The sequence below is a fragment of the Acomys russatus genome, chromosome 4 (genome assembly GCF_903995435.1).
Source record: "Acomys russatus chromosome 4, mAcoRus1.1, whole genome shotgun sequence".
NCBI classification, from domain to species: Eukaryota; Metazoa; Chordata; class Mammalia; order Rodentia; family Muridae; genus Acomys; species Acomys russatus.
Window position 1 is genome coordinate 83,978,383 of NC_067140.1, and position 15,689 is coordinate 83,994,071.

At 44.7% G+C, this 15,689-nt stretch overlaps 1 protein-coding gene across 1 annotated transcript in view; it reads right to left on the reverse strand.

The window, feature by feature from the left end:
* Napb (NSF attachment protein beta) overlaps positions 1 to 14,153 on the reverse strand; it is a 44,152-nt gene extending 29,999 nt beyond the window's left edge. Inside the window, exon 1 of the mRNA XM_051144794.1 lies at positions 14,044 to 14,153. Within this exon, the coding sequence (XP_051000751.1) occupies positions 14,044 to 14,141 (98 nt within the window). The 5' untranslated portion in view covers positions 14,142 to 14,153. The remainder of the gene's footprint in view (positions 1 to 14,043) is intronic.
* Between the last annotated feature and the right edge of the window lie 1,536 nt (positions 14,154 to 15,689).

The window sequence follows — 15,689 nt, forward strand, 5'->3', positions numbered from 1 at the left end:
TATCTCTAACCTAAGCAAGCCTCAGATTCAAGATTGCTCTGCTTCTTTTCCAGTCCTGGGAATCCAGACATGGAAGTAGTGAACCCAGCTCCACATGGCAATTTTTAATAAGTTTTCTATGTGTCTCTCAAGGTAGCAAACAAAAATAGAAGATATCAAGAAAAGAGAGACAAATCCACCCTCTGCTTAAAAGTATCTCTGCCATAAATATGTAAAAGAAGAAAAAGGATAAAATAACAGTAAGGAGATCTGAAAAGGTCACAAGGAATCATACTATTAACTATCTACCTTTTAAAAAACTTTAAGGCACATAGTCTATATAAATATACATATATTGTTTACATGAAAATTTCTGGGTTGAAAATGCTCCCTCCAAGAGCCAAAGACCACTTAACCAAAACCCTAGTACCAGGCATGAAAAGCTCTCTTTTGAGCTGCTGGTTGATCAGGGTCTCAAACATTATAGGCTACTGATATTACCATTGATTGTCCCAGGGGGCAAAAGGAAAGCCTCTACTGTTGAAGACACCATAAAGACACCAGAGCTGGAACTGACCTGAATGCCTCCTCCAAAGGAAGGAGGCAGCCAACAGACCTACTCAGCTCTGATGCCTAGGACCATATGATGAGCCAGCATGGCGGCATAACGCTAAGGGTGCCGTAGGAGCACTCATACCTTGGCACTAACCAACATCTCTCTAATTAGACTTAAGACCGGCTCAACAAGAAGGATGTCTGCCAACTCCCCAGGGCTGATGATGCCAGGGATCTTGAAGGAGAACCTACAACTTCCATTTTAGTAAACAGCATCAAACATAACTCCTACATTGCACATTGCCCTTATACCCACAGATAAGCCTAGTGTTCACCCCTCTTCAAGGAAACCTCTCTTTGCAACAAGATGGGGACCAGTACAGAAAACCACAGCCAATCAGAACACAGAGCTGTGGAGCCCAGTCTCAATGTTTACATCTACAAACAATTCCTATGAGGCTGGAGGAAGGCTGAGGAAGGCTGGAGGAAGGCTGAGGAAGACTGAGGAAGGGGGCAGAGATTTTAAGAACCAGACAGCAGGGAGTCTGTGTGAGATTACTATCTCCTAGGAATGTCAGAAGCTATACACATAAACTCTCAGCAACATGGCAGCCTAAACACGAGCTGAACGGAAGGTAACAACAGCCATACCACAGCAGATGGGGGTGGAGTCCACACAGCCTTAGCCCTTCACAAAGAGCTACAGGCAACTAAGGAATGGTCGGTCAGTGTGGGAAAAATAGCCTTCCCTGGGGAAGAGCTACCAATCGGTTTCCAATTTTAAATGGTCAGTCCTACATGCATACATACATACAAGTAACATTATACAGACTAAGCAGGTTATATTTAGGAATGAGTGTGTGAGTGTGTGTGTGAGGTGTGTGACAGAGAGAGAGAGAGAGAGAGAGAGAGAGAGAGAACAATTAATGAAAGGTTGTGGAATCTTTGGCAGCTTAGCAGGTTGAACCTTAATGAAGGCAGTGGGTCACCTGAGTGGCCTTGAGATTCACAGCTGGACCCTGCTTCCTGTATGGACTCTGCTTCCTGCTCCAGAGCTGAGGAGACCCAGGCACTTGAAACCACCTACGATCACACTCCACCATGGGACTTCTCTCAAACTTCGAGTCAAATAAATCCTTCCTTAAGTTGCTTTTGCCAGATAGCCTGTCACAGCAGTAAGTACGTAACACACACATCAGTACCCAAAGTGGGCTACTGCAATGATAAGCCTGATCGTGTGGCTGATTTGCAGGAGAAATACAGAGGGATTGGAGACACGGACTGACAGAGCCCTAGAGCGCTGTGAAGAGCTTACTGTGCTACTGCAGTGGGGGTAGAGGAGGCCAGAAGGCTGACATAAATGCCAACAGTGAAGGCATGACTCACCAGGTTTCAGGGAGAAACAAGGACTCCACCAGGAACAGGGCTATTTGTGGCATATTCTGGCAAAGAATCTGGCTGTGTTCTGCCCCTGTCCAGAAAACTCGAGTGAGGGTGAATTAAAAAGTAATGGACTATGTACTTTGTAGAATTCCAAGACACAATAGCATCCAGGCTATAGAATGGTTACTGCTTGATGCTCTCAACCAGATTTAGGTGGGAAGTAGAGCAGAAAGAAATAAAAATACTTTCTAATAGAAAGGAATATGAGCAGTTTAAAAGCCATAGGCAAAATTAATTAATTAATTTTTAAAAAGCTGTAGGCAGCTGGGTGGTGGTGGCAGTAGCAGTGGTAGCGCACAACTTTCATCCCAGCACTTAGGGAGGCAAAGGCGGGTAGATCTGTTAGTTCCAGGCCAGCCTGATCTACAGACCAAGTTCCAAAAAGGCCAGGGCTACACACAAACAAACAAAAGAATAAAAGCTGTGGATAACACGGGCTTAGGGAAAGTAGCTGCAAGTGTGTAAGAGACCAGTGCCAAGAAAGAGAAACCAGACACTGACTAGAATAAGAAAAGTGCCTGGGGGTGGGGGTAGGTATGTCCACACATACCAAGAAATCCCAAATGTGTTTTTAAAACCCGTGTTTTAAAATTATCTTTTATTCTGTATAAAAGTTTACTGAGATTTATAGACCTTTTAGGTCTAGCGCATCTTGCTGCACATTCCCACCCACCCACCCACCCACAGGTGCTTTACAATAAAACTTTAATAAAATAATTTTATTACATGTGTATTGTGTGTATGAGAGTGTAGGTGAGTGTGTAGTGGTCGGAGGACAACTTTCAGGCATTGGCTCTCCCCTTTCACCTCGCTGAAGTGGGATCTCTCTTATGTTTGCTGCTAGGCTGCATGCTCCAGGCTTGCTGGCCTGAGAGCTTCCGACTGGTTCTCTTCTTTCATGTCTGCATCCCACACCCAACTCATAGGAGTGCTGGGATTACAGATGCATGCCACCACAGCCTCAAGGCCATTGTGGGCTACACGGTACCTTGTCTTAGAAAGAAAGACGAGGTGGGTAGAAGAGGAGAGGGGAGGGGAAGAGAGGAGAGGGAAGAGGAGGTGAGAGGCTTTGACAGAGAACCTGCAGGGCATCTTGTGCTAAGAGACCCACATACAGAAGTGTTCTCCTATGCATAGACCATGGCAGAAATGGTCCAAGGGGGCAGGCTAATTCTCACACTGACAGAATCTGGCACCTGTCGACATGACAATGGTTTTGGAGGCATGAAAAATGCAAGTAACGGGGTCACAGGAGCTTGCACTAAGGTCTCAGAATATGCTGCAACAAGGCAGCTTATGGCTAGATTCCTGGCAAGAAGGCTCTGAGAAGCTATGAAGGTGAAACCTGAGTTATAATGAGGATATCAGAAAGATGGGCTATTCACCAATAAAACCAGAGACGACTACTGTGGGGTGACTCTTAATGTTTGGGAAGCAGCCTCAAGCAGCTCGGTGTGACTTCAGTGTTTTCACCTGCCTCTGTTTCCCTGAGTGCTGGGATTAAAAGCCTGCACCACCACACTCAGCTGTTATTACTATTTTTAAAGGTCACTTAATAAATTCTGATTTTTGTCCCTAGCTTCTGGTGCTGCAGAGAACCTGACTGAAACAGAAGTACAGAATAGGCTTGTAGTTTCCAAGGCATGGGAAGGTTATGGGGCAGGAGAGGGCAGAGAGGATGAAGAAGAGGGTGTGGGTGAACAGTCAGCACAGCAGGATAAATACTGTTGACATTTCAAAATAGCCACATGAGAGGATGCTGAGCAGGCCCCAGAGAGATTAGAGAATTAGTTTTCAGAATGATCGTTAGAATAACTACTCTGGTCTGTACTACACAGTTAACATATATTGAAATGTTTATTAGAAATGTAGCAGGAGGGAGACACTCTTCAGAATGCAAATGTGACGTCTTAACGCCAAAGGCAGGGGTAGAGGGGAGGCAGCAATCAAAAGTGATGACAGGGTTCAGCGTTCAGCAGGAAGAACTAAAGTCTGGGCGGGGTCTTGCTCAGACCACCTGTAGATAAGGCCACACACAGCCCTATCACAGAGCAGTCAGGCCAAGAGATAAAGAGAAGCAGCCGGGTTGGGCACTAGCATGTGCCAACAAATTAACTCCCCAAAGCTCTCTCCCTGCATTTAGATTCAACTTCCTGAGACCTTTCTGCGTATTTAAGTGGAGCTCGGACAACATGGATTCTCAAACAGATCACTCCATGCTTAACAACTGGCTAATAAAAGTATTAGTTGGGTTTAATTTCCTGATTAAAGGTAATGGGACAGGAATGCGTGACAGGGAAGGCTAACTGGGCTTCTGGCAATGTTCTGAAGTTCCCCCTTGATAGGCAGAGTAGGCACCAACAAGAGCCAACAACAGATCAGACTCAAGATAGGAAAATATCTAACAAAGTGAAGAACAGCATACAAACCAGTTACACACAACCTGACCTGACTGGTGGTGTTTTAAGTGCATTTTTGCCAGGTGTGATGGCACATGCCTTTAACCCCAGCACTCAGGAGGCAGAAGCATAAGTGTGAATTTAATGCCAGTCTCATCTATATAGTGAATTACAGCTGAGCCTTTATACAAATGCAATTGTTGAACTGATTTTCAATCTTTATAAAATATAAAATAGCAGCTGTAATCCCCAAAGGATAATGTTGCCTAAATACAAACTTACAAACATACCTTGTATATAGTAAACCTCCACTGAAATGAAGCTGGGGAGAAACAAAGCCAGTGTGGACAGCTCCTGCAGGAGTCAGGAGCGGATCTGTAGGCCAAAGAGCCAAGATTCAGAGACCACATTCCTCAGCAGGAAGCCCTACCTGACCCAGGAATTCCAAGGCCAGACATAAAACCTGAAAGGTCAGGTCAGGTCAGGACACTGAAACCTAGTGCCTTGGACAGAGCCAGTCTCTAGAAGGCTGCCTTTGGGGAAGGGAGGAAACTCCTTACCAGGTGGCAGAGCAAGGAAAGAAGGCTAGCAGTGCAGATCTGTTCTAGTTTTCCCAAGGGAAAGGGACCCTAAGGACTGCTCCACAGTGCCACTCCTTCCAGATACTGTACCCAGCTCTACAGGAGCAAGGCTCCACATCCCTCCTGTCCTCCCACAGAAGCCTGTGCAGCCACCACTCCTGCTGCTGGCTGTGGGAGCCAAGGACGCCTTGAGTGAATGTGTAATGAGCAGATGAAGTCCTGGGTGGATGCGTACTGTTGACGTGGGCTTGGCCGTGTCAAGGATCCAACATCTCTGATCCAGGGAACTGGCAAAGAAAGCCTTCCTACAGCCTGAGACGGTCACCCACAGAGACCTCCTTCCTACAGCCTAAGACGGTCACCCACAGAGACCTCCTACCAAGACTAGCAAACCCCCTGCCATGTGCTGTAAGTAACAATTACACTGAGGTTCTGGACGGCTGTCTAGTTGGTACTCCCCATCAGAGCAAGGACAGCTCACCTGACCGCACCTTTCCTGGAGGCCTGTCTGTCCTTTCTTCATTCCTTGCTGCTCCTTAGCAGGGCCAAGGGCAAGCCCTGCTGAACTCAGGGGCAGGCCGTCAGGAGACTGGTTCCATGTACTCAGAGTCCTCCAAAGAGGGAGGAGAAAACAAGCACTTTACCCAGTACCTCAGAAAAATTCCCAGGACACAAAGATCACCTGAATCTAAACACTGAACTGGCCAACCATCTCTCTACTAAGGTCCACTGAGAAATCCTGATAAACTATCCAATTCTATAAGTAAAAGAAATCTCTTGGCTCCTACATCAAAAGGCAAAGGTGCTTACAAACCTAAGAAATCAAGTTAGGAGTGGATTTTTGTTCTAGCATACACAGCTGACACAAGTGGGCATTTTCCAAGAACTCAAAAAGGGAAGAAAATCACACTGCTATCAAACAGCTAGTCAAGTTATCCATCAACTGACACGAACCAAACTTCAGGAAGACTAAGAGGGGACCAGAGAATGTCATGGGGCAGGCAGCATTGGATACATTTATTACAGATCTAAGACTAAAGGACATAATGAGAAAGGTTAAACAAACTAAAATGCACGGGGATATTTTTCTCTAAATACAAATAGCAAAAACGCCACACCAAACCAACGAAAGTGGACAATGGAGGAAGGAGAAGGTGCACACGATGTTTTCCAGAACAAATGAAATAACAGAGGCCTGAGTAAGGCACAGAGAGCGACTATTTTTAAAAGCTTTGTGTCGTGAATGTAACAGCTGAATTATGAACATTTCCAGATAAAAAAAGAGATCACAAAAAGTACCAGATAAAATATAAAATAGTAAATATATCAAAGTGCTCCAACAGTTTACAACCAGTCACATCAGTATCACTTTCAGGTTTGCTCACAGAACAGAGCCACAGAAGTCGGAGCTAATATGAGACTCTTCTGAAAGGCTTAGGATATTGAGCCAGAAATGCACCAGTGAGCTGGAAAGCTGCCTCGGCTGCTCTTACAGAGGGCCCAGGTTCAATTCCCAGCACCTGTAAGGTGGCTCATGATTGCCTGTAATTCCAGTTCCAGAACATCCTCTTCTGGCCTCCTTTGCACCAGGCACACATGTGGTGCAGACATACATGCAGGCTAAACACTTATATGTGTAAAATAAACAAATAAGATTTTTTTTTTTTAAGTTTTAAAAATGCACCAGAAGTTTGAAGCCAGCTTGGTCTACATAAATGAGTTCTAGGCCAGTGAGAGCTATTCAGTAAGACTTGTCTTAAAAATAAAACAACAAAACCAGCACACATCAGCTAACTCTGATTAGCTGTGTCCCAACCTCAAATAGCCCTGACATCCTGCCACGGCTTCTGCAGGTGGGCTGTGATGTTGATCCTTTCTGAAGGGCTTCTCTACCCTGGGATGCCCCCTTCTTAATTTCTCAAGAGATAAAGATTCAGCAGAAGCACTGGGTAGCCCTGCATTTCCAGGAGGGAGTGTATGTCCTTTCTATTTAAGGTCCCCAGAGTCGGCCATGAAGCCACCACAGGCTCCTGGGGAAGCGGAACGGGATTACACTGGGCACATGGCCACTGGATAAACGCGTAATCTTCCTTATATAATACACAGTTCCAGTGCAGGAAATGCACACAGTGGAAAACACGGACCTGTATCCTAGTACTCTGGAGGGACACGGTAGAATTTGGACTCAAAAAGCATCACAGAAGACAAAATAAGTTCACTCTATAATACTAAAGCTAAAGTTGTATTATCTGTGAGTATCTTTTATGAAGCAAGTCACCTTCTTAAAGCGGAGACTACAGGAGAGCCACAGAAACGCAGGGAGAGAAGACATTAACACACTTCTCTCAGTCCCAGGCAGATCAAATAGATAGACACAAGTCCAGTCCTTATTACATAGTCAGCAGCTAGACAGTACGGCTCTCTATCAAACCGAGGAGCAAGCTCCCACCTTCATCTGTGCTCACAAGGACCATTCATGAACACTAATAATAGCAGAGAAAAGCTGGCTTTCTAATCATAAGGCAATAAGACAGACACTTAACAGATACACACAGAACGGCTCTTCCCTCTCGAAGGCACCCAAACAACTCCTAGGTCAAAGAGCAAATGAACAAGACAGAAGCAGGCCCTACACACGCAATTAAAGTGGTTTAAAGATTCACACCTGAACCAGATTCAGGTAAGTAAAATAGAGACAGCAAACTAATACTCCTTGCAAAAAAAGGAGCCAGAGGGAAAAATAAATGATAAGGAAAATCAGAAAGTAATAAAGGTAAAACCAGAAATAAGGCAGAAGACAAGCCAGCAGTGGAGAATGAAGGATCAAAAAAAAAACAAAACAACCCAAGGGAAAAAGGAGGTGGAGCATAATACAAAATTAAGTAGCAAGAAGCAAAGAAAAAACACCAAAACAGAATGTTTTTGGAAAACATAAAAGGCATCGGAAAACTCTGCAAATCAATTTTTTTTTGCAAATCAATTTTTAAACTTTAGAAATGAATGATTTTATGAGAAAATATAATTTACTAAAATTGACTTTAATACAAATAGTATATCTAAACATTGCAAATTCAAAAACAAAACAAAACAAAAGAGATGTTGGTGTGTTTGTGTAGAAAAGTTGGAAGTGTCAACAGACACACTCATAATCCCAGCACTGTGCAGGAGAGGGGATAGGGCTGCTGGTGGGGGTGTGTGTGTGTGCATGTGTGTGTGTGTGTGCGCGCGCGTCTTGGTCCAGATTCAGTGCGATGTACACCCATTTCTCAAGAGAATCAGGCAGAAATGTCAGGGGAAGGATATTTGCCATTCTCCTCTGGCCTCTGCGTGTGTGCACACATAGCACACACACTGAAAACAAACAAAGAAAAATGAAAATACACATTCGGAAACCCAATAGTCTCACTAAAAGTGTAGCTACACACTTCATAAAAAAAAAAAAAAAATAGTAAGAAAGAAACACCTAAATTCTTTTCAGAGGCACCTGCAGCATCAACATTTGAACCTGATAAAGGCTATACACAAAGAATCCTAAGTTAAGCAATTCCTAATAAAAATGTGTAAAAACAGAACCCAACAGAGCTTGTTAAAAAAAGGAAAGAAAAAAACTGAACAGAGTCTGTTACTTTAACTCTGGGTGGTTCAGGAAGATTGATCACAAATTTGAGACCAGCCTGGGCTACAATAAGACACTACCTCAAATCTAAGAATGCAAGGATAGTTCAACAGAAACCCACCCACTAATCAACAAATTAATAATTTGAAGGAGAAAAATACTTTTTATCTCTACAGCTATTGATAAAGCTTTCCAAACAGTGGCCCATGATAAAAGTACCCAGCAAAGCAGGAATTCCCTACCATGAGAAGCATGCCTTAATTCAAACAGTATTAAGTACATTTCAAGGTTTTAATTGTTTTGATAAGTTCTACTTGAAAACAAAAAAGTTAACATGTAAGAGTTTATCTAATAAAGCAACAGTTTTCTTTAAACCCTCCACTAGCTTCCAAAACAACTGACACAGAGACTATGATTTATTTTACAAGCTTAAGCACTGGGGTTGGGCAGATTTCAACCTCTAAGTTATTTAGCTGTCTCTCAGGTACACAACCTGTTACTTGCCATAAGCTGTCCTTTCTGGGCTGGATCTGCTCCACCAGGCTGCGTCCTCCCAGTCCGCCTTCTGTCCTTCCCTCTCTCTCCCCCTGCCTTGTGGCCTCCAGACGCCAGCCCTGGGAACCTCAAACTCTGTCTCCCTCTCTTCTGCCAAATCCCAACAAGCCTCAGCAATCAACTCTAAATTAGGTAGAGCAAGATTTACACAAGGACGGGTGCACATGAGAACGTGCTCTTCTGGGCAGTAACCACAGTTTGGGGGCTGGTAATTAGCATTAGAGCACATAGCACCAAACCAACCCCCAACATTAACATTCTGAAATTCTAAATCCAAGTTTCAACTTCCTATGAAACCGTGTGAGTTGCTGACATTTTTGAATGTAGTGCTAATTTTATCATCAATCAAATAAACACAGTTATGAAGGTATAACCGGGTGTAAGGTCTCCTTTAAGTAGGATGACGCTGTGGTCTGATGACATGGACACTCTTTGCTTTACCCCCCAATTTTCTTGATATTTCAAAAAGGCCACTTTGGGGACATCTTACTTAGGGTGACATTGTTGTGATACTTGGGAAGGGAAAGGTTTATTTTGGCTCACATGTCCCAGTCACAGTCCACTGAAAGAAGCCAGGCAGGAACCTGGAGGCAGAAACTAAAGCAAAAGCCACGGAAGACTGCAGGTTACTGGCTTGCTCCTTGTGGCCTTCTCAGCCTGCTTCTTATCTAACTTATGGCCCTCCCACTCCACTCAAGGGTGAAATCAAGAAAATGCCTACAGACTTGCCTACAGGGCAATCTAGGGAGACATTTTAGCAACTGCAATTTATCTTCCCAGATAATGCTTGCTTGTGTCACGCTGACATAAACAATCAGCCAAGATGGGGGCAATATTATTTACAGCTACTCAGGAGTGGTTCTCAGAAATAACTATTTGAGGAAATAAAAATACAAAATCCTAGAATCCCAGATTTAAATGCCATGTATTATTATTTCTCTTATATATACACACAATTATCTATATGTTAGTTGTTTCATTATAAGAAACATACACATATACTCCCATGCTCCCTACACTGTAACCTATGTCACTGTAAATAACCGAGTCCACATTTACTGTCTTGTTTTTGAGATGGGCTGGTACAAAATGCAGGACCTTCTCGCTTCAGCCTCTTGACTGCTGGCTTTAAAGGCATGAGCGAGCACATTTCTCAACATAGCCCTACATGTCCTGGGACTTACCATGTACACCAGGCTGGCCTCAAACTCACAGAAATCTACCTGCCTCTGCTTCTCTAGTGCTGGGATTAAAGGTGTGTGCCACCACATCCAGCTGATTAATGACTTTTAAAAAGTTGAATCCACATTTAATAGTATAATCGTAACCGAGAAAGACGTAAATGTTCTCAAAGCTATCGCCTAACTGTGCTAAATATGGAAACAGAATCTTCACGGAAATAAAAACAAGTAAACCATATGGACGTAGGCCTACAATATCTGAATTTTCACAGATATTAAGTAGACTCATTATTAGTTGCAATAACCCAAAAGGATTCTTCATTAGATTACACCAATCCACCAAATATATATAGCTCTTTAAATTAGCCCTGATGTTGAGGAACACTGCAAAGGAACCATCAGGGGGCTGGAAATATAGCTCAGTGACAGGAAAAATGCTTGCCTAGCATGTCCAAGGCCTGGGGTTGCATCCCGGCACTGCAATGCGAACAAACAAACAAATGGAGCTAAGAAACATTTTCCCATCATCCCCTAAGTATGTTTTTCTTCATGTCCACTGTGCAAGACACCCTCAATCCATGCCCCCCTAGCAACAAAATGAAGACAGCAAGCAGGTCTTTGCAATGTGAAAGTAGCCGACTGGCAGTCTGGTCAGCTTAAGATCGCTTTAACAGTTCACTGAGATTCTAAATTAGACTTTGAAATTAACTACAAATTTCTGCAGTTCCTCTCTGGCAACTCACTAAGTGAAAATTTGTTCCCCACCCCCCCCAGTGGTGGTTTTACACTGTGCTCTTCAGAAAAAGTGAGAATTAGCCGGGCAGTAGTGGCACATGCCTTTAATCCCAGCACTCGGGAGGCAGAGCAGGCGGATCGCTTAGAGTTCGAGGACAGCTGGTCTACAAAGCGAGTCCAGGAGAGCCAAGGCTACACAGAGAAACCCTGTCTCAAAAATAAAAAATAAATAAAAAATAAAAAAGAAAGAAAAAGTGAGAATTAATCTGGGTCCACAGCTACAGAGAAAAGAAACATCACTCGTTAACTGGGACAGAAAACCAAACAGAAGTAACATTGGCTGCAAACATGTCCGCATCCTTCCTCAACTGTTTCCCTGTAGGGAAGATGCAGGGGGCTTTGCTGGGGAAAAATGCACTGATGTGCCGCACACACACATATACAACCTCCAGCTACCAAGCTGAAGGAACATCCAATGGACCCATTCTTGTGAATATTCATGCATAGTGCCATCTAAAGCAACAACAGAAAAGTAGACTTATGGAATAATACTGAGAACATAGTGTTGCCACAAAAGCAGTGTATAGCATCCAGGAGATAAAGTCAAGCTAGGCTTTAATCTGCAGTTAGGAGATTAACAGCCGGTGACGTGAAACATCTGCAATAAGCCAAATGCCTTTTTTAAATGTCTGCCACATCCTCAAAACTGCCAACTGTCCATCTCTTAAACAGGAACTCTGATGACACTTGCCGTTACTAATTCTGTTAACTCCAGAGTCTCACATGGGTATAGATGACACTATCATAATGAGGGACAAAAACCGAAGGGAGGTGGGCAGGGCGACATGTAGGGTGATGACAGAGCACGAATGTCACACCGGTAGTACCTGAAACATCTAAAACTGATACAAAACCTTAGTCTTCCCATTGTAACTCAAAGAGAAACAGGTCTGGTTTGGGAGTTTCAAATACTTACGTACTTACAGCTACTATATAGCACTGTGATGCTCTACATGGTCTTCCCCCTCTGAGCTTTCCAGGATCCAATGTCACTGGAAACCTCCCAGTCCACATAGTACGAAGGACACTTGACCTGGCTAAAAGTCTTGAGGTATTTACTCATTATGACTAGGGACCCACACTGAAATCCTGCAAAGCTCAATCCGTCTGTCCCTACACTTCCGTGGTAAGGAGTTGACAGCTTTGATGAATGTGTGGAAAATCATCTCACAGCCATTTCCAGCATCCATAGGTCTAAGTATTTTACAAGCATAAACTCAGTGATCACTAATCATGAGACACACTGTTACAGCAGAAGAAACCAAAGCATCAAAAGTAACCCGTTTCAGCTACCTGAGTAGGATGCAGTGACTCTATGCAAACTGAGTGTCAACGATGGAAAACAAAGGTCTTCTACATGGCCTGTCACTGACAGGGCAGCAACAGCCAAAAAGATGTTTCTTCCTAGTAAGTGCCTCAAGATTTGACCTAGTTTCCTCAAAGCATTGTGCCTCTTGACCAAAAGCAATGTCCACAGCTGGCTCAGGGAAGCACTTTCTGACCATGCATTAACATCGTCGTCTCCCAAGGTGAGGTACTGTGCCACTAAATTTCACACGAATTTGATGAATCTTGTGTGATTCACAGACAAGAATTAGTCCCTGGCACCTGAATGCCCCTTGTCCCTTTTAAAGAGGAAACGGTACCCGTAACTTCCAGCCATGGTTTCAAGCTGCATATACAAGAGAAATTTAGGACCTAGCAGTGACAAATGCCCTTAGAGGTCTCCAAGGATAAGTCTTTTCTTCTATACCTTGGCAGACCATGCTACCATGCACTGTATCAAAGTGACCCTGAGCATTTCCTGGAGATGAAAACATAATAGTTAATAGAATTAGTAATCAAACGAATGAAGTTAAAAAAAAAAAAAAAAGCCAAGGCTCATTGGGTGTGTATTCAGAAACAGTTGTCCAGACTGAATTTTTACAGAAGTAAAATTAACTGATGCAGCAGTTAAGTTACCACTAGTCCTTTCTGATAATTAAAATCTGTTTTTGGTACAGACCTTTCACTTTCAAGTGGGAAAAAAAAGAAAATGAGGCACACACGTAATTTCTGCTGCTGTCATAAACAGCTGAATCATTCGCATAATCAACAGCCGAGGAGAATTCTTCCACGAGCTCTCACGCAGGTTAAGATTTTTGAAAGCTCAGAAGGTAAAGTCTTCCAGCACGGAAGAATCATAGGAAATCACAGGACTTCCAAAAGATACTGACTTTAAACAGAAGCAATGGGACAGTTCAGCAAATGGGAGGCCCGGGCAACCTATACAAATTGCTCTCGCAAAGGAAAAACACACCACCTAAGAAATATTTCAAGGCCATTGGCCGAGGTCAGCGGGCAAGTGCCCGGGATAGGGGAGCCCACCTCGCGCTCCCCATAAACCGCCAGCAGATGCCAAGCTCCCAGGCTGAATTTCAGGACCTCATCGTCCTAGCTTACCCGTTTTTTTTTTAAGACCCTGACCAGGGGAAATCAAAGAATCGGATCCTCCAGGAGGGGTGGCGCTCCTCCGGGGCGGGGCGGGGGGGAGCAGCTCCGCGCGGGACCATGACACCAGCACCGGACCACGGGCGACGCGAGGGGCGTGGGGGGACACATAAGGCGCGTAGGCGTTCTGGGTGCCTGAGGATTGAGAGCTAGGGGTCTTCTGGGAGCTGGTGAGGGGTGCCCAAAGTCTGGGGGTCCCCGAAAGGTTCTGGGACTTGCAGCGTGTGCAGACTGGAAACCCTCCCAGGCACAGCCCAAAGGATGTGACGAACCCCTGGGGGCTGCGGGACCCTAGACGCAGCGTGGGTCACCTGGATGTGCTCCGAAGGCCACTGGGAACCCAGGAACCCTGGAACCCTAAGCAGTTGCGCGGGGTACTCTGCGGTGGCAGCCAGCTGGGCAGGGGATCGGGCACCAAAACCTCTAAGGGCAAGACCTCTGGCACTCACCCGAACAACCCTCGGAGGAAGGAGTGGGAAGCCTTCACACGCTTCTCGGCCTCCGCCATAAGCTGGACCGCTTCTCGCTCTTTCCCAGCGTTGTCCATGTCGCCGCCAAAGCCTCCCTCTGCCAACTAGCAACGCTACCCGGGCGACTTTAGCACTCCCTCTAGCAGGTGCTGACACGCAGGCGCGGCGCGCGTGGCCTGTCGGGATCTGCAGTCCTCGACTCCACCTTAGTGGTTGCTGTGTCAGAGGCCACAACTACAATTCCCAGATGGCTGCTGGGCAGGGCCGGGCAGAAACCTGGAGGTCGTCGCCGCAGCCCCCATCCGGCCTCTGCCCGTCCCCCCAGCCCGGGAGGAGGGAGAAGGGGCGTGGCCTTAGGAGGGGTCTTTTGCCAAGGTGGACTCCAAGGTTTTGAGGAAAGCAGAATTAAAATATGACCCGTGGCTTTTAGAGGAGATAACCTAAAATACGCAGCATCAGGATCATTGGCCATGACTGAGACGTGGCGATGGATAGACGGATACCAGGATATGTTAAATTAAAAAAAAAAAAAAAAAAAAAAGAAGGAAAGATACAGAGGGAGGAAAGAAGGGAGGGAGGAGAGAGAGATGCAGCAGCATTTAAACCTTGTGGTTTCTCACCTCTCAACTCCCCCAGAAAAAGAGCAACAGCTGGCCGAAAGAGCTATTTTTATTTTCTGAGAGCAAGACGTTTAAAATGTATCATCTTCTCCAATATAAATTCAGAGCTGTTTTTAAGAGTCCCCAAACTGCAACTGTCTGTTTAGTCCTCTTGCTTACAAATGAATTGCATGTCATTCATATAGGCATAATCCACTCTTTTTATTGACCAAATTCTATTAAATGGCTATGAGCCAGGGAACTCTCTTATCCTTTACATAATGTTGGCCACAGTAGGTGGATCTTCACAAAATTCCTGTCTGCCAGGAAGACTTCTAATCTACTTAATATCCATAGAGAGATGCAATCTAGTGCCAATGACTTCTAGGCCTGTCCCAGAGGGAGTTCTTTCTTTCTTTCTTTCTCTTTCTTTCTTTTTTTTTAAATACAATGTCTAGACCATTTATGCTTGGCAGTGCTAACTCAGAGGTGGCGCAGCAAATAGAATCATTGCCAAACGAGAGTTTCTGATGATTTAAAACTGCTCATGAGTGCACTGTGGGAACTTGCAAGCAGAGCAGATAGAAGACAATGAAGTCTGTCCTCAGAGAACAAAACAAGAGGCTTCAGACTCCTGGAAACAAGTTACTAAAGCTGATGTCACAGTGTAACCAGATACAACCCCGGCAATACAGGACATAGGGGATTACCAGCTCCTGGTGTACAGTTTTATTTACAAGCCCTGTGCACGTGATTCTCATTTGGACAAAACTGATTTGTATGTTTGGAGCAGGAGGGTAGATGGAGCCAGGAAATTGGAGGTGGCAGTAGATGTTGGATTGAAGAGAGAAAAACAGCAAAAAGTGGACAACCTTGGCATTTGTAGAGGAGGCGGTTGGGCATTTGGTGGAGTGAGCCAACTCACAACTCATGTGTAGCAGCAGCATGTGGATCAGAGCAATTCCCAAACCTGGCTCGAAAGAACAGCTTTGCAGGATAGTCAAGAAATATCGATTCCTCTGCCAT